This window comes from Haliaeetus albicilla, chromosome 2 (assembly GCF_947461875.1).
Source record: "Haliaeetus albicilla chromosome 2, bHalAlb1.1, whole genome shotgun sequence".
Lineage (NCBI taxonomy): Eukaryota > Metazoa > Chordata > Aves > Accipitriformes > Accipitridae > Haliaeetus > Haliaeetus albicilla.
The window spans coordinates 7039785-7062905 of NC_091484.1; the positions used below are offsets into that span (position 1 = coordinate 7039785).

A 23121-nucleotide genomic window follows, 5' to 3' on the forward strand; every position below is an offset into this window, starting at 1 on the left:
CACTCGGACTCCTTTTCGGGGGGCTGCAGGCTTCCCTCGCCATTGCAACCCCACTTCCACCCGGGAAGCCGGACAGCAGATTTCATTCTTCTGCCCGGCCGCAATTTCACAGTTGGGTTTTCGCAAGCAGGAAGGCGGCAGGTTGGGCTGTTGTTTTGATGGGGTTGTTTTCTCCAAATGAGCCCAGAGCGAAAGGGAGCGGGATCCAGGAATGGCATTCGGCAGCAGCGGGCTGGGTGCCAGGCGAAGGAGGTGTGCTCCCTCTCTTCTGGCGGTTTTGGCCATCTTTCAGGAAATTAGTCAGCTAAATGGAAAATCATCACTCTTTTCACTTCAAAAATGCACTTTTTTGTTTCAACAGCAAATTAATTTTCAGAGGTCGCGGTCTTCCTATTGACCAAGACGCGGGTCCTCGGTGAAGACAAAAGCCGACGTTTGGCAGCGCCGGAGCCAGGCAGAAGCACTGCCCGAGGATGGGCACCCCAACGCCGTGGGGCCGGGGCCGAGCGCTCCCCGGCAGCTCCCAGCACCCCCATCTGCCCCCAAAATCCTCCCCTCCCTCCTCCTCAGAAAGACTCATGACAGGGAGAAAGAAGAATTGCCGAGCGATCTCTGGCCCCGATAGTACTTCAAAGGCAGGTTTCTCGGCCAGGCTGCGCTCAACGCCAGCGCCGTGCTGGATGTGGCGCTCAGCTCTTACTCCTTTGGCAGACCCACAGCCATATCCAGAAAGTAATTACTTAAAAAGGAAATAAATGTCACCCGCATGGTTGTAAGCAAAACCCCGGGCAGGATGAACAGAGCCCCACCAGGATCTGCATTCTCACGCAATAAGAGCAAGGGAGGAATGAGCTGCTTCCATTCATCGAGATGGGCTGTTTACTCTGAGGCCTACTGATGACATTAAACATGCCAGCTGTGTGGTGCCTTCAAGTTCCCCAGGGCAGTTGATTAGACACAGTACTGAACTGCCTCTGCTTTCATCCTATAGCATCCTCTTCCCCCAGGATGGCTTTAGGCATCATCACCTTCAACAGCAATATAGGCTGGGGCCAAAGATGCAGGGACTTCCTGGCACCAGTTCTGCCATAACCTTTACACAGATGAACTAGGTAACTGGCATGATCAAATAGAATAATTTTATTTACTTTTAAAAACCGATACTCGAAGTTTGTCAAAATCTGAAAACCAAATTTCTAAAGCAAGTAGGTTGGGGAAAAGTCAAATGCAGCCATCTCACTAACACAAAGGAGGCTCAGGGGTAAAAGCACCCTGCCAGAGCCTCGCTGCTGCCTGCAGCCTGCCTCAGAGAGGCCCTCAGCAACCCAGCCCTTAACCAGGACAAGGCTTTGGCAGACCACTCATTTTTGGATGGATTCAATTTTGGGGGGAAAAAAAAAAAAAAGAAGAAAAAAAATTATTGCAAGCAAATAACAGAAGGAAAGCCCCATCCTGAGGATCCCGGGACGAGATCTGATCTCAGCCATGCCCGATTCCACTGGAGCTGCACCAGGATGGCAGCACTTTCCACCCTCTGCTCCGCACAGGCTGAACGCGAGCAAGCGCCCGGTGCTGGGCACAAGCGCTGGGGACCACGCAGCTCTGGCGCGGTGCTCCAGGAGCTCAAAAACCCCGAGGTGACTCGGGACACGCAGAGCGAGTAACGGCACACGGGGGACACACCGCAAGGGATGGCGGCACCCGTGCAATGCCTGCGCGATGCAACGCTGGGTCAGGATCCGAGCAGATGCGATGCAACGCTGGGTCAGGCTCCACCGCACCACAGGACACACGGTCCCAAACCCACCCCGGCACGCTCGCGGGGGAAGGCCCAGCGTAGCCAGCTCAGGTCGGTTTGAAAGTACTCCCTAATGGACGTCAGCCAAGCAAACATCATACCATACAGTATCGAATAATTTTAAAAGTTAAAATAGTTTATTGCTGTTCTTTGTAGAAATGCACTTAACTTACATCATCTGTTCTCTTCCTTTATTTGGCTGTTGGATTAGAGGCATAAAAAGGTTACGTTTACCCATTTGTTCAGTGACATAACACCTTTTTCTCTTCTGCTCCGCTCATGATATTGTCCTAAGCTTCACTGGCCAACAGCCCCAAATCTCTTTTACATAAATACTGTAAATGTCTCCATAGGTTGCAGCATTGTAACAAAAGATCTACCAAAGTAGACAAAATGTTCGGTATTCTTGGTTGGTTTTTTGCATTTAAAAATATACCTAAATTTGAGATAATCTTAACAGAGTAACAATTACAATAAGAAAATATTACAGTGCGTTGACTAAAGGAATATTCTGCTCTCCTTCAAGCCCATATTCCCTTTTGCATGTTGAAGTGATTCAGCAATTACTTAAGAACTTTTACCTACATACAATAATTTAGTAAAATGAGAATTAAACAAGGCAGATACTTACTACTATTCTTCTGTCTGCAATTCACAGCTCATGCGAATAAAATCGCAATAAATATTAAAAAATAGTTTTTCTTTTTCTTTTTTTTTTTCTGTAAGGCATCTCTGAGTATTACAAAGTTTTTGTACAACCAAAAAATAAGATTGCTTTTTTCCGTGTTCTCCGAGTACCTCTGTACCTCAACAGTAAATAAGAGGATTGCAGGTTTGATGAGGAAGGAAGGGCTGACAGTGCAGATGGGGTAGGGGCAGAAAGAAGACCACAGGTGATGGAAGCAGACCGCGATGTGTGCAAGAATCTGTAGTTTTCCTGTGAAACATTTCAGTCACTTTTAGAACATCTTCAAGACAGTATCTGTCCAGATTGGAGGAAAAAAAAAAAAAAAACAACCCAACAAACACCAAAACTTACCAGAAGTCCATTTTCATAAGCACAGTCAGACTGCAAGGGTTTGGGTTCGCCCTTAACACTATAAATAGCTTAGGAATTGATATGCACCTAGGTAAAGGGAGGGGGGGAAAGGATCGGGGTGATTTTTTTTTTTCTTTTTTTTGTTTTGTTTCTTTTATTGTGGGCTTGTTGCTGTTGACGCTTTTGCTGTCCTAGCCGTCTCCTTCCACGGTAAAAGATTGTCCTAGGTGGCGAAGGCGCAGGCAGAGCCCTTACTGCATGCGGTCGGGCTGCAGCTGCTGGGGCTGGTACTGCACGAAAGCGGTGGCGGGTGCCGCGGGGTTGCTGGCGGTGATGGGAGGCTGGACTGCGCCCGTGTAGCCGTATCCCACGAAGCCAGCAGCGGGGGAGGCAGCGTAGGGGTACTGGTCGTAGGCAGCCGTGGTGTACTGGGAATAGGCTTGGCTGGCGGCGCTGTAGTCGATGTAGGGAGACGTGATGGACTGCACTGGGGTAGGGATCACCACGCTGGGCTGGATGATGGCTTGGGGGTAAACATAGTGAGGCGTGAGTCTGTGGAGGCAAAGGGAGACAGTCAGCGAGGGGCTGGGCTCCCGCCAGCCTGAGTGTCCCCCTCCTGACCCCCCAAATTCACGTGCATCAGCCACAGAAAGGGTGCTGCCCAGCAGTGCCGCCCTCAAGGGAGGGGTGCCGCTCGGGGTGGAGGGAACGAAAAGCAAAACACTTCTAGACCCCAAGGGTGGGAGTAGTGCAAGGGGAAGCATGGACTGCAAGGACGGACACACACCCTGGTCTCCAGGTCTTGTATCTCCCCCTACTCAGGCCGCTGGTCCCCAAAATAACCTCCCTGGATGGCCGCGACACAGCCCCTGCCATACCGGCTCGCCGCATCTCCCTGGTCCCCACGCGCCCTTGCCTCTCTCTGCCAGTGCCGGCAGCCTCGCCACCTCCCATATCCTCCAGGTCCCTGCTCCCCACCACCACCCAAAACACGGGTGGAAGCTCCTGGGGACCCGCAGCCCCCCAGGGCACCTCCCGGACCGGGGGACACTGGGTCGCTCCTCCGCTCGTCCCATCAGGCTAACATCCCACCAGGGATGACCGCTGTCCCCGGGCCTTCCAGTTTGCCAGCTGTTACCAGTTACTACGCGTTTAAGGCTGTGTTTCCATAACACTGGATGTTTAGGGCAATGCTACAGGGTGTTTGTCGTAAAACACGCGATACTAATTCTGGTTTTCTTCCCTTCAGTAACACTCCTCAGCAGTGACCGTGCCGGCAGCCCCTGGCCCGGCAGCGATGCTTGTGTGCCCGTGAGCTTTTACATCCCAGCTCTGCGGCCAGCCATCCCCTGGCATTTTCTCTGCCCTTTCGATGCAGGTCCTAAAGCGTTGCTTTTCACCAGCCGGTTTGCCCCTGCCCCGAGGTAGCCGTGCTGCTGCGAGGAACGTAACAACGCCACAGTCAATTAAAGTCTGTAGACTGAAAGATCCCGGAGATGATTAATGCAGGATTGCCCACTAATTTGCTAGAAACTGCTAATGAGAAGGAAAGGGGGGGGGGGGGAAAAGGCAGCAAAATGAAAGGGCTATATTTTCCAAAGAGCTCACAACAAGTCAGGCCTCAAACAAGAGCAAAAACTGCACGAACCTGGAGGTTTAGGTCCATCCACACGAACTGCCACAGGCCAGACAAAAAATGGGCAATTGCACATCAATTGCAGAGGGCAAACGGTACCCGCCTGCGCAGCCCTCGGCAGCAGCGAGCTCCATTGTGCACGGGCTTGGCAGATTTGGGGCTTGTTTAAGAAACAGGGGTGTGCAGACCGACACCAGCAAACGGCCCGTGACCACTGAGAGATCAGAGCCACATGCATCAAAAAGCACACGCTGTGGAAAAGGTCCCCTTGGCTGGCTGCTTGCTGAATTGCGTAAGGCAACAGCACGAACCAAAACCATACTTTGGAGAGCTCATTCCACCCTGCCCCCAAACTCAACTCGCTTTGGCAAACAGCAAAAAAACCAAGGTAAAACTCTGCAGGGAGCTTATGCAGATTCAAATATTTTGGGGATTTTTGTGTGGATGTGTGTGACAGCACATTTTCAAACATGACCACTTTTAAAAGCCTCCCACAGACTTTTCACAAGACGCAGCCCCGTACGTGCCTAAAACTGCTCTTTAAAGCTGAGCTCAGCTGCTCGGGGAAAGGATCTCTTGCCCACTCGTCCGAGCTGGAAACCCCAGCAGACTCCCCACGCTGCCAAGCAGCGGGACCCGGTGCTCTGGTGCTTCACGGGGACCCACAGCCAGGGACCGGACACTTCTGCTGGATGAGTCGCTGGCCACCCTCGTTCCACCCTCGTGTCCGTCCTAGTCTTGGCCACCACCTACAACGTACTGGGGTCCACCTGGGGCTGGGTCCCTCCTATCCAGCAGTTATGGGGCTGCTCCCATTTGCTTTACAACCAAGACTGGATGGTTTGACCTGCTCTTCAGGCAGGAGAAAGGCTTCTTGGAAACAAGCGCTCGTCTGAACCGAGTTTTCTCTCCTTTTCCCACTCACATATGCACTTTGGTTTTTCTTGAGGCAATCTGCACGATGAGAGAATGGTTGTTCTCCTCCCCCCACGCAGCCACGCTGCCTCCAAAATCAGGGTCCTTAGATATAACGAGGCCACCCCCGGAGGAGCAGCACTGGGGAGGGTGGATGGTGGAGAGCAGCACCTCAACTTTTGGCCGATAAAGCGTTAAGACCATCTCCAGAGGCCAGAGCCATCCCTGGCGTAGTGCAGAGAGAGGGACCTCGCAGCCCTTCAGTCTGTAAATGCAACATAGCCAATATCACCCTGTGACTAACAAGAATGAGATGAGGCAGCAGAAATTCACTGAATCACTTCTGGTTTAGCTCTGATCTAAACGGGGGCCGACACAGCTGAATCAGAGCTGGAGCACCAGTTCAGACCAAGGGCACTTAATGTCATGCCCCTGCAACCGCTGGGGGCGAGCCGAGCCGACCCCACGCACGCTTCTTGCTCTACCCCCTTGTAAATCGTCAGCTCAGACAACAGCCTGCATCCCAGATTGGGGACAGATGCTCTGGCTGCCCGTCGCTTCTCCCTACATGTGGCGTCCCACTACCAGGCTTCCTGCTACTCCGGGGCTCGATAAAGTTAAAACCCGTCCACAAAACGCAAGGAAAAACAAATGCACAATCCTCACGCTCAGGACTCACTAAAAAAACACCCACCAGCAGGAGCAGAGGAGGGACCCGTGCTTTTCCCGCACACAGGCACTCAGCCTGCGCCAGCAAAACGACGGGGAGGACGGTCCGAGAGCCCCCGAGCAATCCAGCCTGAGCATCACCCCGTTGGAGCAGCCCCGCAGGTCACCCCCCGACGTCCCTTGCTGCCACCCAACTGCTCTTCGGAGCCGGCACACCCCACGCGGGGCACGCGTCCGCACGCTCCCAACTCGTCCCCAAGGAACTCCGCACGTTGGCTTCGCTTTCACGTACACGGCTCCTCCATCACAGCTCCCACAGCGTGCTCCGGAGTGACAGCAAATCCACGACATCCTGCACTACTGGGTTGTTTGGTTTTTTTTTTCCCCCAGCAAGGAAAAATTCCAGCTCTTCAATGCTACTTTGAATAAAAAGCGCCATTAGCTAGGAAGACAATAAGTACTCCTGTACTCTGTTTCCAGAAATACATCCCGGCCCAATGCATACGCAAGCGCACATCACACACCATAGTTTACTGCACTAGAAAAATCACACTCAGCAACTCCAGAAACTGCTTCTATGTGAAAGGGAAGGTTCTTTCGGTCTGTGGGGTTTTAATAATTTAGCTAGAAATTTCCATCAAGATATTATGCAGTTTGGACTTCTGAATTAGGTGGGCAGATGGCAACTCATCGATCAAAAACAAAACACACAACCCAAGGTAAGGTCACTTTGATGACTTGCAGCTACAAACAAAACAAAACAAAACAGTGGCGTACAATGAAGTTCTTTGCTGGCTATGTTTAGCGTCCACGGAAAGTCTTAAAGTATTTCCCCCCCCTTCCATTATTTCTGAAGATCTTTCAGAGAAAAAAAAAAAAAAGCTCTTTTGGAGTTCTTTTTCTAGAAATCAGCAAACTCTAATCTGCATTTCTACAGAATGAGTCACATCTGTGTTTTAAGACGCCTTTCCCTTCCTCCCTCCCTGCAGTTTTCCTCCGTCCGCCACGACGGGCCCTGCCAGCCAGAAGAGAACTTCATCTAGAATACACACAACGCGATTATAAAACATCAACCAAGTGATCAGCCATTGCCACCGCACGTCAAAGTCACCCCGTGAACAGCAGACGTACGAGATGCTTACGGCGTGATGACTAATCGCGGGCAAAGGCCCCCAAAACGCACCGAGCGTGTTCAAACCCAAGTCTAGAGCCAGCGGTGGCCGCAGGAGGGACTCGGGGAGGAGGGCAGCCAGGACCGCCACGCTAGCCCACGTTCCTAACTATGTGGCACGACACCACGCTGCCCCGGCAGCCAAAATTGAAAGACACAGAACAAAAGAGATGGTTACGGAGCCATTGGCAGAGGAGGTGCAAGGCTCGGCTTCTGCTTTTGCTGTGAAAAACGTGAAGGGCAGAACGAAAGCAGCCCGTTTTTGGTGCAGGCCTGGGGGGAGATGGTCAAACGCGTCGGGTGAGGCTCGTGGCCGCCGGCACCCTCAGCTCCCAGGAGGTTGGGCTTTTTGAAACCTGCCGTCCCCCGGTTCTCCCTACTGCACCAGGGGCAAGCTGCAGGGCCGGGGGGGGGGGGGGGCAGCCAGGAAAAAAGGGACAAGTCGGATGGCCACGCATCCCACACCTCTTCCCAAACGGCGAGGAAGAGGAACGAGCTAACGAGGCCCTCTCCCTCGTCAGCAGCTCTATCCAGCAGAGCTCATCTTGGAGGCACTTTATGTATTCAATACCAGATTTACACCTAAAATGTGTTTTAGCAGTCTCCCATCCTGCAGGACTTCCTACGCGTGAGCCAACGAGCAGCCCCTGCGAGCTGCGTGGGGCTGGGAGAGCGGCGGGAGCTCCTGAGCCCCTCGATCTCCGCCAGCTACGCTGGGAGCTGGTCTCGCTGCTTCTGGAGAGGTGGGAGACGACTGCAGCCCCCTGTCAGGAGGGACACGGCATCGCACGAACCCTTGGGAAACAAGGGGGGGGCACAGGGCTCTTGGCAGCCTCACAGAGATCAGCACACAAACGCCACCGCCACGACCAGCCTTTTATTCCTTGAAGAATACAAGAAACAGAGCCCTTTGTGTCTGCCAGTGAAGGCACAAATTCTGGCATTTGACCCCAGGAATTTGGCCTCCATTTCCACTAGAGTTGACCCATTGGCTGCTACAGGGACACCCCCACCGCCACAACACGTGATGGCAGGCGGTGCTGGGCTCCAGCCGGTAGCTGGTGCTGCAGAACGAGCTGAGCATAAGCCACAGCTGACCACGACAGCAACCTGCAAACTACCTCTGGTGAAGCAGCACCTGGGTGACGTATTTGAAGATGTATTTTGAAGCGGACTGACGAGTTTTAAGAGCACCGGACAGAACCTGCTCTGGGAAGCAGGCTCCAGCAACACCAAGGAAAGCAGCAGCAGCCCAGGAGCTCCACGCTTGCGTTAGCAGCGCCGCAGCAGCACCTCGGAGGTGGTGACGCAGGGACACATCCTGATGTAACTCACGCCCCAAGAACATCATTCCTGAAGGACACTCCCAAGCCACCGGCAAGCACTCACCTCGTGGAGCCACGTTCCGTAAACCCGCGTGGAGCGGTGGTGGGCTTGGCAATACGTATCATACGGGCCCCAGCCCATGATCACGGGCTGTGGAAACGTGAGAAATTCAGGTCCTGTTCTCAAATCCAGACGTGATGAGGAGGGGCGACAAGCTGGAGCGCGGCCAAGGCAGTCCCTGCCTGCCAGCAAGGACTCTTGCTCCGGGAGGAGGAGATCACATAGACTTTATCCACCAACACTCCGGTGCAGATCAGGACATCCGTTGTGCCCCGACCACTCCGCAATCCATCATCCACTGACACGACAAACCTCCCAATCCTGAAACGTCCTGACTAAAGCTGATTAAAACAGGCATTGAAATGTCAATGGCTTCTGCCTCATCAGCCAGCTATCTCGGCTAGCTCAAAGCGAGACAAGGATGAACTCTGGAGCTCCGTGGTACAGTATTTATCCTCACCTACTACAGTGTGAAACAAACACAAAACAGCAAACCAACCAACACAATTTCTGCTCATCTTGTAACTAATTTGCCTGTCTTCTACTTGTTCGCCTCTAGCCCTCTGAAGAGATGTGCACAGCAGCCTGTGCGAACAGGTACATGACTGGGTCTCCTGCTTCCCTGTTGGGACCAGACGTCTCCACACGGGTGACAATCAGCAAGGAACAACCTGCCGCAACAGACTGTCCCAGGCTGGAATCGGTACAAGAGAAAAAGGGAGTATAATGCAGGATTCAGTGATAACCTCTGCTGGTTGCTGAGCCTACCAAAACCATTGCTCAAGAATTACAAATGCCAACTTAAGGGTACAAGAGCAATCCACGATTTCAATTTATTTTCGTTTTGGCAGGAGAGAGAAAATGTAAGGAACAGAAAGCACTGCAGTAGCTGAGAACCTATCATAGCCCAGCAATATTCTCATTTTACAGTGTTAGCACATCTTGACTTCACAATTCAACAGACCGATGGCCCACAGTGGAGGAAGCTAGATCCCACAAAACCAAGTAAAACGAAATGCCATCTACACTCTCCCCCATAGCTGGTGCAGAGGTGTGGGGAAAAAAACCAAAACAAACAAACAAACAAATAAAAAGGTTGCCAATCAAAGATGAGAGTACATCTTCTCACAAAGATCTAATCGTTTTTCTCAGCTTAACCAAGAGTCCGAGATCAACATGCTGAGCTCCACCACAAGTTAGCCAGGCTCAACAATTTACAGCTTTATCCTCTGCATCTTGCTTCCCCCACACCCAAAGGAAAAAGGAAAAAAAAAATATAATCCCAAACAAAGGCATGCTGGGCCAGACCAAAAATAGTTTTGGAGAAGCAGGCCGAAAAAACACTCAGGTAGCAGGAGATAACATCTGCCTGAAACAAGAGCCATCTGGCACCAAGGAAAAAGCCACATGGAAGTTTATCCGCAACTAGTCAGCTATCCAGAGAAGGAAAAAACCCTCCCCTTTCGAGTTATCAGCACAGCCAAACCAGAAATGAACCAACAGAAGAAACAGAAAAGCTTCACACCAGTGCACTACAGCAGCCTGAGCCCTTCAGCATCAGTGTGAGAAACCCAGGAGGATGCTAGATTCATCCCGTCCACACAGGAGGAAAACCAGAGGCTCTGACAGATTAACCCAGGAAGCCCCAGGAATTCTGCCTTTAGCTAAGCTTTCCAATTTTCTTCTGCAATTTGGAGAAAACCAAAGGCTGCAGAAACATCTCCAAAGTCTTCTCAAGTACCTGACAAGTTTTGGCATAATATATATTAAATTGACTACTTTCAACTGGTTCAATTTTTTAACAGACTTTCTTTCTTCACACATGATCCCTTCCACTGACTTTTCATTAAAACCATCCACACATTCGATTTATCAAAAACTCTTTCTTGAATAGATGAAGTATTTTGAAGCAGAATGCTTTAGCTATGGAAGAAGCAATGAAATATCTATTTTTAATAAAAGAAAGGATTCAGTGATAACCTCTGCTGGTTGCTGAGCCTACCAAAACCATTGCTCAAGAATTACAAGTGATAAAACACTGATAAAACAAGTAATTTCTCAGGCAAGAAAGAAATTCCATTTTAAGAGTTTCAGTGATGCCTGCTGCCAGTTGTGCCTTCGTTGTTCTAGACCGCCTACGACATCTCTCTCCACACCTTCCCACAAGCCAGAATCACGGGGGGGCTGCGAGCCTGCCCCCCGGCACGGCTTTCCCAGCCTCCGCTGCTTTGGCCAGAGCAAAGCCAGCAGCAGCTCAGCTATGACCCAGGAGAGCCAAAATGCTCAAAGCTGGTGACAGGGAAACTGCAAGGGACAGCACAATCCTGTTTACAGGATTTAGAGACGGAGAAATAGGAGACTCAGTTTTAACTCTGAGGTCCACGACTTTTCATCTTTTGTGATCATAGAGTATATTTAGCTCTGGTATGTAGCTTGCTCCCATCTGTGGGGAACAAGTTCTTCATATAAGTCATATTTAGAAGTGACCCAGTGTCCTTGCTACCAAATTATCAGCACAACTGTCTAGTTCCCTTGCTGGTGTCCTCAGCTCAGAGGCAGGCCAGTCAGAGCTGCATTTATCATTTGAATTACTGGGCATGTGTTTAATAACTACAGAGTTAGGGACCAGCATGCCAACAGCTGCGCAAAGGAAAGATGAGATCAAGTACAAGCTGGACCGCTCTGAAAATTCAGACACGCGCATGAGTCTGCCACATCGGGACGACGCGGCACCAGCCAGAGCAGAATGGGAGAATTTTGGATCTGCCGCTCCCCAGCTCCTGCAACAAGGGGAAAGGACTTGGGTCTCTGCTGCCAAGGAGGCTGCTCTCGTGCTGGTGAGGATGAAGGCAGAGAAGACAGCACAACTCGAGCCATGTGCTGGAAAAACAAAGGTAGAGCCAGCTCAGCCTGGCTCTCCATCAGACGCAGGCACGCTGTGCCCCCACTGCGCCGGAATGGCACCTGGCACCCTTCACCCCGAGCCTGTCCCCCGCAAAAGGTCTACTGCTGCCCTGAGCTCGGCACGTCGTTTGCGTAGCCAAGCGCAAGGTCAGGACGTCGGACCACGCTCTCCTTTTGTATTGTTCTACAGGCCTACGCCAGACGCGGGACACGAGCAAATTGTGCCCAAAACCAAAACAAATTGTATACCAAGCCCTCGGGTCTGACACCAGCATTTGCTACCTTGAAGCAGATGTTCAAGAAAATTTGCAAAGCCATCTGATCTGCTTATGAATACATGTCTACCCTTAAAAAAAAAAAAAGGCAAAAAAAAAAAAGAGCTCTTTCTGACTGGCAAGCATTTGGTCTGAATAGCAGTAACCATGCCCGAGAACCAGCAGCTGAAGCCATTTGGAAAATGGATTTGAATGTTTTTTAGGAAATCCCCCCCCCCCCAAAGCATTCATGTTATTGGCACACGATAAACAACAGGTGCCGGGTGCGCCCTCCCCACGGGAGCTGCTTGTGACCGGCAGAGCAGGCTGGGGTCCCGCAGCGGGCCAGCTTTTTGGTAAATGGTGCAATAGGAAGTCGGAGCACGGGGGATGCCAGCTGACAGAGGCCGAGCAGAGCAAGGCCAGCGCGCGCCGGTTTACAAGCATAACCGCAGAGAAGATGAAAGTTTGTTTCCTTTTATTTTTAACCCAATAGAGAAGTTTTAAGGATAAACAGCTGCAAAGGGAGGGTGGGCTGACACAAAGAGGGACTTTCTTCACTTCCTAACTGCAGCGGCATCAAGGCATGAAATTTCAAACTCAAAGAGATTTAACTCTTTCCGACGCTGCCCGAGACCGAACGTGGGCCAGAGTCAGGGGGCAACCAAAATAAGCAACCGCACAAGGCTGGGCAGCGATGACATCCAAGGTGCAGATGCGGAAAGAGCTAGATCCTGCTGCAAGAGACAGCTCTATGTTTCCAAGAGCTCAGCCACTTACTCAGTCGCTGGTAGATCTCCCACACAGATAGCTCCTTCGCTGAGGCACAGCCACGGGAACGCATCTGCCATACGCTGCTCGCGTCCAGAGCGGCAAGCAGGGCTGCGAAGAGGAGAACCGGGGAATCCCTGTTCCCTGCACAGGCTCGAGCCTGTCCCAAGCACCGGAGTCGAGCAAGCAGAGGAGAGGACCGAGAGAGGGGCACCGAGCAGCTTTGCCATGTCACCACGTACTCCTGGTCAAGCGGTCTACTCGGCTGCTCCTAGCAGCTTCCAAAAAGTTTCAGGTGTTTCTTAAAATTCTTAAAAGGGACACAGCTGCAGTAAGAGACAGCTCCATTTGGAGACAGAGGGTCTCCCCCTTCTCTGATCGTGTTAAGCGCAGCTCCGTGCTGGCCGGTAGCTGCAGGGACACACTGGCACTGCCAGCTGCCTCCAAGCAAAGCGCAGTCCGTAAGCTCCGAATAAAGCCCCCAGGCCTACTGCTGCTTCCCTAAACTCAGAAGCCAGATCTCGAGTCACCCCGACACAGACACGTCCTTTGCCTTGCATTACCGTTCAGATCTCCGGTTACGACAATCCAGAGACTACTTTTCAAAACAGGATTTACTATCGACTCCGCGCTGTCTGCTGTGCGAGTGCCTCCCCTGCCCGGACAGCAGGAGGAAGGAGAGAGGCTGTTCGTGGTTTCTCTTTCTGTTCCGCATACCCCAGGCAATAGTTACAGCTGCCATTTGGGTGCCTGGGGCTGGGGGGGGGGGAAGCCTTCAGTTTATAAATAATCCTCACTGATGTTTGGGTAATTTTCATAGTTTCCATTCATTTCAGGTTTCACCAAAAACTGCACTTTATGGCTTGATAGCTGGAAGATGACTGGCTGGCTTTCTCTTATTTAACTGCCTAGCAGTTAATGGGTTGTTCATTCATTTCTTCCTTGCCAAGTCCACCTTGCACACCTAGTACCCCGTGTCCCTTAACAATTGTCTTTCAGAAACTGCATGCCAACCCCCGGGCACAAACACTCTGCAGAGAGAGGAACTGCAGGAGGGAGAAGCGGGCAGCGTCGCACACCATGGGCAAAGCAGACGAGCCACTGAGCTTCATTTGGGGAAGGTCAGGATCCGCTCCACGCGGCGCAGAGCAAAGGGACAACAATTCGATGAAGTTTCCAAAGACAGACAGACTCTGATAAACTCCTCATCTATCCTCAAATCCCACTGAAGGCCAAGGAAATTGTGGGTTCAAGGGAATGCAAGAGCGGAGCCTGGCAGGCTCTTAATTTTGTTGGGTCTGCTGACAAGACAAAGAGGGAACCAGCAGCCAAGCTCCCTTGCTTGACGGACCACCTGATGCTTTGCTCAGAAGCCACAGAGCAGCCCCAGATGTGGTGCTCAGGTAAATGGCTCCACATTTTGCCAAACCCACATTTTCAGTGATTCTGCTGCAGCGATGACTGAATGCAACGAAACTCTTGTTTACTGATGCTTGCAAATAATGATATATAATCCTCTTCCTCCAACCCTCTAGTCTGCTGGTTCCTGTCTCTTGGCAACTGATAAATAATTTATAGTGGTCTCTGCTGCGTGTGCTAACTGCAGCTCTGACGGTTTAATGATGAAACCAACGCCTAAGAACTGGAACAGTAACTGTCTAGATCACAAGGAACACATAGTTAGTTGATCCCACACTCCTCTGCATGTGAAACTAAAAGCAAACCATTCAAAAAAAGAAAAACTATGTTTTCCAGAGCTGCAGGGCTGCGGCTGCTGGGTAGGAACAGCACCCACAGGAACAGCAGATTATCTGCAAGAGGAACAGGCGTGCGCCGGCACCCCTGCCAACACAAGAAGTTTAACGTGCTTCACCATTTTGCTCTTTTCTGTTAGCATGCTTGGAAAGACTCATTAAGAGGCTGGTTTTATCGTCAACTTCTCTTATGCACTCCTGTGCAATTTGGAAAGCCTCTGGAGTTCACATCTCAAAGGTACCACTGCTGCCTGACACTGGGGGCTAAGAAACCTATTGTAGCTCCCATGCAAAGAGAGCGATTACAAAGCAGCATCTTGTCCATGTAGACTACTGTGGCTCTTGCACCAAAAAAAAAAAAAAAAAAAAAGACTCTTCATTTCATGACAGATGTTCTTTAGTCTTTCCAACAGAGCCATAACTACTTATGAAAACTGGCATGTTTGAACCGTACACAACACCCATACACTGGGCGTGCACTATTGTGGCAACACAGTCTCTTACATCCATAAACTCATTGGAATGAGATTACCCAGGCAGTTGGCAACTGCAGCCATGAGGGCAGAGAAGCGAAAGTTTCTTTTGTTGTTAGCAGATCCCTTTTTTCTTAAAAAAAAAAAAAAACAAAAAACCCCAGCAAAACCAAAAAACTCCCACCCCCAAAAAACACGAGCAGAGAGCAGGAAAGGGATGAAGTCTTTCTGTTGACAAAGGCCAAAATCCCATCTATTTATATTACAGTCACACAAAAACCACAACAGAGCAGTGCTCAAAAGCTTTAAAAAATGCACCTACTTTCTTAATGCTCTTAGAAAATAATAATAAAAAACCCCTATCAATATTCACTTTCTGAAATGGTGTAAAAAAAGAACTGCATCAATCATTAAACAGTTAAATGAAGGCAGTATGACAGTCACTATTGTTCTCGTGAAGCACACTTGTCTTTTGCCGAGCAGCTGCCAGATCCTATTAGATGTATAAAAAGAGGACTTTTCTGACCGAGTAGGGATGGTATAAGCTATTGAAAACAGCAGACAAAAGCCCACTTTTGCAGACTATTCAAGCCTTGTATAACATCTGTCCAAAATCAATTTTTGACCTAATGTTACTTTCATTAAGTAACAGACTTTGTTTCCAATGCAATTTGTTTTCTAGGATAAAACTATATCCTAAGCATTATTACGTGGGAAACGGCACAGAGAAGGCAGAAGATCTTATTTGAGAAACATGAGAACAAAATTTGCTTAATTGTTTTGACACCTTAAGTACTATAATAGAGAAACTATTTTCCATTTATTTGAATTCTTGTGAATTCTTAAAGTTGGCAAAGCAGCAAGCAATGCATTGGGTTTATTATGACTAAGATTTGCTGAGGATAAAGGAGGATCTTTGGGAATTAGATTAAAGCTGACAAATGCACAAAACTTCTGAAATCTTCACCAGAAATAAAGTACTCCAAACATTAACAACAGCTGTTGAAACTGTCCACTCTTGACAGCTAAGGCTTTTTTCATGCATTTTAAATAATGAGGAAGTTGATTCATGAATTTGATTTCAAAAAGACTGTTAAGAAACACTTCCACTTACCCAAAGGGTCTCTGAATGAAGGCTGGATGTAGTTGCTGCACACCTATGGTAAAACCTAAAAAAAAACATTCAGAAAAAAAATATTAACGAATGACATCCACTATACCATTCAACTCATTCTATAGAGGCATAATTACAACTCGGACCACATGTACGTGGATTTTATCTGCTATGCACGTGAGCAAATTCAGAGCCCCATTTAGAAGCGAGTTAATTTTCATATGCGTATGTGATATGCTCGAGGACCAGATGGGAATTCAGATTAAAGAACAGTGTGAAAGTTGAACAGACAATGGGGTATAACGCCTTACTTTACACACCGGGTACTGTGGTCGTTAAACCAAAAGGCAGAATGATGAAATGGATCTTACTGTTAATACCGACGTAACGAAGAGGATAACGGGAAAACAGATTAGCCGGGGAAGCAGACAGCTTTAACTCAGTTATATGAACTTAGGTGCTTAACACTAGTGTAACAGGTATGAGTAAGAAGATACGGAGGAGAGGTAACCGGACTACGCGGTGTCCTCAGTCGACAATCAGAACCGCGAGGGCTAAGCACACATCATCAGATCAGATGAATCCAGCCCGCGTAACCTGCTTCCTCGTCTTACAAGTTATTCTAATAGATTGAGACGGGATCTCCTGGATGCCTCACCAGTTTGAATACTCCTTGGTTTTGCTCCCAAATAGGCCAGGTTCACGTTGGCTTTCCTGCCATCAATGATGGGGTTTGGGTCTTTGCACGCTCTTTCAGCTGCGGCTCTGTCCGCCATGGTCACCTGGAATTAAGCACAGCCTTGTTTGTAGCAACAGCGCTTTGTAAACGCTCCGGCAACAGGCGCTAAGTGGAATTTATTTATTGTTCTGTTTTGAATCAGGACCTAAACTCCGCTTCGTGCGGTCCCACTTGCATGGCAAGAAAAGAGGGCTCCCCCCTCGCCGAGTTACTCCGTTGGGCTCACACCGGTTGGGTTTTTTTTTTCCCTTGCCTTTCCACCTCCTCCCCCGTGCTTTTTTAAAGAAGTTGGTGGAGCCGGTCCCAAAACTCCCCAAAGCAGAGGCAGCTCGGGGCGGGGGGGGGGGGGTTGGCAGCTCGGGTCCCCGCTCCCGAGGGCACCGCAGCGCGACCGCCCGAAACCCGCAACGGGGGGAAGGAGGTGCTGAAAGGAACGGCACGACCCCGGCCGGTACCGGGGTTTTTTTTTTTCCTCCCGGGGTCCCCCACCCCGCTCCCCCGGCCGGGAGGGGGGGGGGGGTCGGCAGCCAAGTCCCCTTCGCTGGGGGCGGCGGGCGGAGCGGGGCCGGGGGGGGAGCACGGAGCGGCACTTACAAAGCCGTATCCCCGGGATTTGCCGGTCTGCCGGTCGGTGATGACCACCGCCTCCTCGATGTCCCCGAAGACCTCGAAGTACTTCCTGAGGGAGGAGTCGGTGGTGTGGTAGGGCAGCCCCCCGACGAAGATCTTGGTGAACGTGGTATCCTTCTGCACGGTGTGCATGGTGCCGGGGCGACGCCGGCCCCAGCCGGCATCCACCCCGCTCCACCGGGGGGGCGACGAAAAAAAAAAAAAAAAAAAAAAAGAAACTCCCCCCACCACCCCCCGCTCCGAGCCCCCCCCCTGCGGACGGCCGAAGAGGAGCGGAGCGGCGGCTGGATCCCCCGGTTGGGGCGGGGTGGGGGGGTGGGGGGGCCGAACCGCGGAGCCTACACCCGCTTCATGGCCGCGCTTTGTCCCGGGAGCGCGGGCGGGCACCGCCGCCGCCGCCCCCTCCCGCCGGTACCGGTGAGTAGCGGCCGCCCGCCGCCGCCGCCGCCTTTGTAGGGCCGCGCCCCGCCCCGCCCCGCCCCGCCCCGCCCCGCCCCGCCGCGCAGGGGCGCTCGGGGCGCGTAGTCCGGCCCCGCGCCCGCCCGGGCACCCGCTTCGGCCCTGCCGGTGACCGGGGGGGGGGTCAGTCCCGCTGCGGCCACGGGTCCCGCTGCCCCCCCCGGTCCAGCAGCGGAGCCGCCTGGAACCGCGGGCGCTTTGTCCCACGGGGGAGGGGGCCCCCGGGAAGGCGGAGAGGTCCCTGCCGGGCATCGGGACCTCCGCCGGGCCCTGCGGACCCCCGGGGAGACGAGGACACCCCCCCCCCCCCCAGGCTGAGCATGGCCCATGACTACAAGTCCCGGCGGCTCCCGGGGAGCAGCTCCAAACCCCACGGGGGGGGGGGGGGGGGGGCGAGGGGACTGTTCCTGCAGGAGCCCGCCAAAGAAAACCGCCTCGAAAGAGGCTCGGTATTTTTTTATTTATTTTTTTTCACCCCTCCTTCCCTCTTTTCAGTTGCACAATAAAGCTCAACTGCAAGTGTTTAATCCCTGGCAGGTTCGGACACAGGGACAAAGCCATCAAGCCGTTTGCCAGCCTTTGTGGCAAGCTGGGTGGCAAAGGCGCGTTAGGATGCCAAGGCAGGAGGAAGGGATGGTCTCCAACCAAGTCGACGAGGAGGAAGAGCCAGGGCTTTAAACGCCGAACAGAGGTCCAAAAATATCTTTCTTAAGCAAGTTCCTAAGCTGCCTGCTTCTCCACTGGAGGCACAGACAGCATCTATCTGTGCAGCCTGCCTCCGGGGGACAGGGATGCGTTATTCCCATTTCCACCCGCAGTCAGCAATGGGGTTCCCCTCCACTGTCCCCCTTTTGCATTTTGTGCCCTCTAAGGACGGGCGGCTGACAGAAGGGAGGCTGTGAAATAAACGCCACTGCCTTTGGTCTGACCTGCAGTTTTCAGCCCTGACCGGGGAAAGCTGTGATTCAAACCTCAGAGTATTGTTCCTGTAGCGCAGCCCCATATTCGATTCACGTACCCCTCCGTTCATAACTGCAGGAAAACACAAAAGCTGAAAAGCTACTCGGTGCCTCAAAATCCACCCTTGGAGAACACTCCAATGGTGGAGTGCTTGCAGTGCTTTCATTCCTCCCCTCCAACACTGGTTAGAGCCTGGGGTGTGGGAGGGGGTCCTAGAAATCACTTTTCATTCACAGTCTCCATCACTCAGATACTGATCAGCCAGAACCTCAAGAACTGCCCCTATGCCTTAGATTTATCTTGCCTCTACAGGGTTATCATTTTGCATAGAAAGAGATTTTTTGCCACGTGATAAATGCAGAGGTAATATTTTAGCAAAAAAGCCAGTGAAGTTCTAAATCACCATCTACTTTGGCTTCTATACAGCAGGTTCGGACTCTACAGACATTTTTCTTTTACAGAGCCCACAGAGAAAAGCCAATTATTTCAAGAGAAAGGAATGCGTTAATGTCTGCACTCTGTAGTTATTCATTAATATTTTTCTTGCGCCGCTTCCATAGTTCTAAACACCCTATGCTTCATAAAAGAAAGAGGGCGAAAAAAAAAGCCAAGGAAAGCCATTAAGCTTTTCATTCCTAAAGTGCCAGACTTCAAGACTAGGACACGTTTCCATTGATTACTGTGGAAGAAAGATGGAGCTGGGCCAGCAGCACCCAACATCACTGCAACGTTAACAGCCTTCTGCAAAAGGGACGGTCACGTGGGAGTCCTCGGAGCCTTTGTGTTTTACGCAGCGATGTGTGTATGTGCAGCCCCTAGCTGTCCCTGGTCCATCCCAACGGCAAGCCCGGATTATACCTTTGGGGTCGGAATAAAGCCAGAGGCCGGGGCCTCTCCACCACTGAGTCATTCCCCTTCTGTCTGCATGACTTCCACCGCAAACTGCACATCAGCTGCTTCCTGGGCCGCCCCGGCTAACGACAACCCAGTTGGCATTCAGTCGCTGTCCTTTTACAGAGCTTCATTCTGCTCCAAATGATGGCAAAGATTCAAATCATCCAAATAGAATCCGGCTCCTCGGCAAGGGAGGCAAAGCTCGCAGAGTTCTCAAAAGCTACCAGAAGTCTCTCGGTTCTCGACGCTTACGCTGGTCAGGGGGAGAAAAACATGACATAATTTTTTCCTCTTCAAACGCGAGCCCCACATCTCTCAGAGGAGGAATCCCAGTTCCTTTTCTTTCCTAGAGGCAGGAACAGAAGTTCCCTTCCAGGCAGAGCAGAGCAAAAAAGAAGTTGGGGCTAAACCTGTACGTGGCGAACACTGCCAACCCCACAGCGCTGCTGGCGTGGCTGGGGGGAGCGCGCATTTGTTTTGCCACACCCTGGAAAGCAGGACGGGAAATGAAATCTCCTGTCTCATGGTACAGCTATTACAAGCACAGGGTCTAATGAGCTGTTATCACAAACACAGCAGGAAAGAGGAGAGAAAGCGAGTAAGGGTAACTTTATGGGAGTTAATTTTTTATTCTTTTTTTTTTTTTACATTTTTTCCCTCACTTTCGTGATAAGCAGTCATCTTCCCCAAAACACCAACAGATTAAATCCAGCCATCGGATCAAAACTACAGGAGCTTGGCGGGAGCTTTGGATCAAAACACAGAGCTAGTTTGCTGACACCTTCCTGTGCTTTTACTACCATGAGAAGAGCACCTGAGAAGAGTACATTTCAAGTTTCTGTGGTCAAAGAGAGCTCCCGCAGAGATAGGCGTATCTCAAAGTACGAAGCTGCCTTGGGGAATGCTGGGCAATGCTTAGCACCAATCTGAGAGCAGGCTGCAAACAAAAAGGGGAACGCGTATCTGATACGTGCTATCGTAGGGCTGTATTTAGTTCTTTGTAGTTATTAAGAAATACAACTACACTGGTCGATCGATGAAGAGGCTGGGAGAAAAGTCATCTTTAGGAGCGGTGTGCAATCTTCCATATTCTTAATGTATAGGATTTGTATTGCAAGCCAGAGCATCCTATTCTCATACAGATTGGGAAGATTAATTTTATGGGAACTCAACATAGTTAAGAGAACTCACTGGCTTTTTACTTACATGTTAATATATTCATTGAGGCTTACACAAAACTGATACACAAAGGCTCCTTCTGGTGGACTTCAGCAGCATTATCTAAGACATGAAATGGAGCAGCTGCAGATCACCAAACCAAGTGTCCTGGATTCCACTGAAAATCTTAGAGAATGTGGCACTGCAAGACCATCCAGGTACAGAACTACGTAGAAACGGTCCCCATGTAAAAGAAGAAAACCAAATTATGGCAAAGGGAGTTGTACCTCTGGGAGCACAAGGACAGGACAGAGAGATGGGGAAAGAATAGCAAATTCATTGCAGGGGAAAAGCTAGCCCTGTTCCTTGCTCTCTGCAAAGCTGCAAAGTCTTTTCTGTTCTTGTCCCTCCCTTGGCAGGGAGCGGTGGAGTGAATGGCAGTGAAGCTCTGCGGTGCTCTCCTTGTATACTTGTCTGAGCATTTCCCTTCCTTCCCCTGGTGTCTTTGGGAGAATTGTGTTGAGACATCCCAGGTCTGATCCGAAAGCCATTGAAGAACCTCCTTCATCATTTCTCAGGAAACTGATGGGCTTTATTTTTAAAATGGAGCAGGGCTACTGTGGAGCTCTGACCTTTTTCGGTTTCTGCTGCTGCTTAGCCAAGACTTCATTGCTGTAGGGCAGTGCCCTTTGGTTTTGTCATGGATACCCGCTTACTGGTTATTGCAACAACAGTAGATGAAACATCCCTCTTAGAAGCTCCGCAGTTAAATAAGTTAGCTGGAAAGCAAGGGACTTACTGTGGGAACTGTTTGGTTTGTTAGTTTTACTAATGCTTAGTCTGGATGCTGGCCACCAGCGAGGCTGTGAACAGTAGCGTAGCTGGGAGATCTTGAGGGAAGCTGCATTCAGTGGCATTTGGTTTAGGTTATAGCAGGAAATTCTGCATCTGGGCCCTTTGTCTCAGATTTTCTGCTTTGATGCCCTGAACACACCATGACCGTTGCTTAACTCAGAGCTGCTGCTGCAACAAGAATTAAAAAATAAAAATTCTTCCTCTTCGGGCCACTTGTAACAAAATATTTGAGTAGAGGATGTTCCTAATTGGGACCGCTTTTTGAATAGGCTTTTGCTTCGATAGGAATCTTTCCATAGGACTATTTCCTCTTCTGAAATATTTTGGAACTGGGGATGCTGAGTAAGCTCTATTTCCTTTGCTGGCTACACTAGTTACATAGAAGCAGACCATCAGCTCTAGTGGTCACAGAAAGATCCCTTTCAATGCTGCAAGTAACCTGCAATAAAAGAACATAATAAGATGCCGCATGGGTATGGACATTGGTAATTCTGGGATTGAGAGAAGCAACAAATGGGACACCTGACTCAACTCTGCTGGACCACAAACACATTTTAGAGAGTGGTGAAAGGAAATGTCATTAAAAGACTAGTTCCACCTCTCCAAACCTGCCTGCCCTCTCACTTGATATCCCTTTGCAAAATGAAAGTTGTGTGTTTGTATCATGAATCATGGTTACGGCTAACAAGATTCCCTACAATTAAAACAGAGGCTAGGGAGAGACATTGCAGAGCTCATAACTGCTTGGAGGATCTGGCCACAGGAAGGCAGAGCTGCAACGCAAGCCTTGGGTAGAAGTCTAGATTAAAATATAAGCATAAGAGGAATAATGGCCAATGAAACTAAGAGGCTGTGCCATCACATTGCTCATACGCCTGGCAACTACCAGCAAGGAGAACTTCTATATTCAGGAATGTTGGGCTTTGTTCTTTATTGATGGTATGTGTCCAGAGCTTGCTATTTCTTTCACCCCTCCTCTGGTCCTGCACTTCCCAGGACCAACAGGCAATGTTAGGAATCAAAGTCCACTGGATGGTCTACCACTTCCAATTGCTACTGCTGGCTGCTGCCACTGTCAGAGCTTCCTTTGCTCCTGTCTACCAGGAGATGAGTTGTGGCAGTGCGAGCTGCAGGGAGTCTTACTGCCACCATCACCGTTTCCTACGAATTTCTCGGAGGCTACGCTCAGCTGCAACACAGTAGCTTGGCGCTTTTTCTTCCCCGTGCTCTTGTGCTGATCACGCGTGTCACCGGGGAAGAATGACCCACCTGTTTGGGACCAGGAAGGATTGGGTCAGCAAGAAAAGTTGCTTCAGTGGACTAGCGGTGAACACGTGCTGCAGCGCACCTTGAGCGGTCAAACCTACATTTGTTGGTGCTGGTATCGGCAAACGGGTGCTGGTTACTCTGCTCTTGGGGAATTTCTCCTCCGGGATCTACGATGCGCTGTTCATCACAGGTAGCCTCCTGGGAGTTGGGTGTGTCAATGTCCCAGTTAACCGGACTATACCCAGGCTTGGCAAAGCACGCTGGGGAGCTGGA

The 23121-nt window shown here is 50.6% G+C and overlaps 1 protein-coding gene across 1 annotated transcript; it reads right to left on the bottom strand.

Annotated features, from left to right (window-relative positions):
* Positions 1-1913: 1913 nt before the first annotated feature.
* RBM38 (RNA binding motif protein 38) lies at positions 1914-17674 on the bottom strand. The gene is made up of 4 exons (XM_069804547.1): positions 17218-17674; positions 16543-16666; positions 15885-15939; positions 1914-3389 (listed from the first exon to the last, which is right to left on the bottom strand). Exons 1-4 carry the CDS (start codon positions 17383-17385, stop codon positions 3089-3091), a joined length of 648 nt encoding a protein of 215 aa, XP_069660648.1. The 5' UTR covers positions 17386-17674; the 3' UTR covers positions 1914-3088.
* Between the last annotated feature and the right edge of the window lie 5447 nt (positions 17675-23121).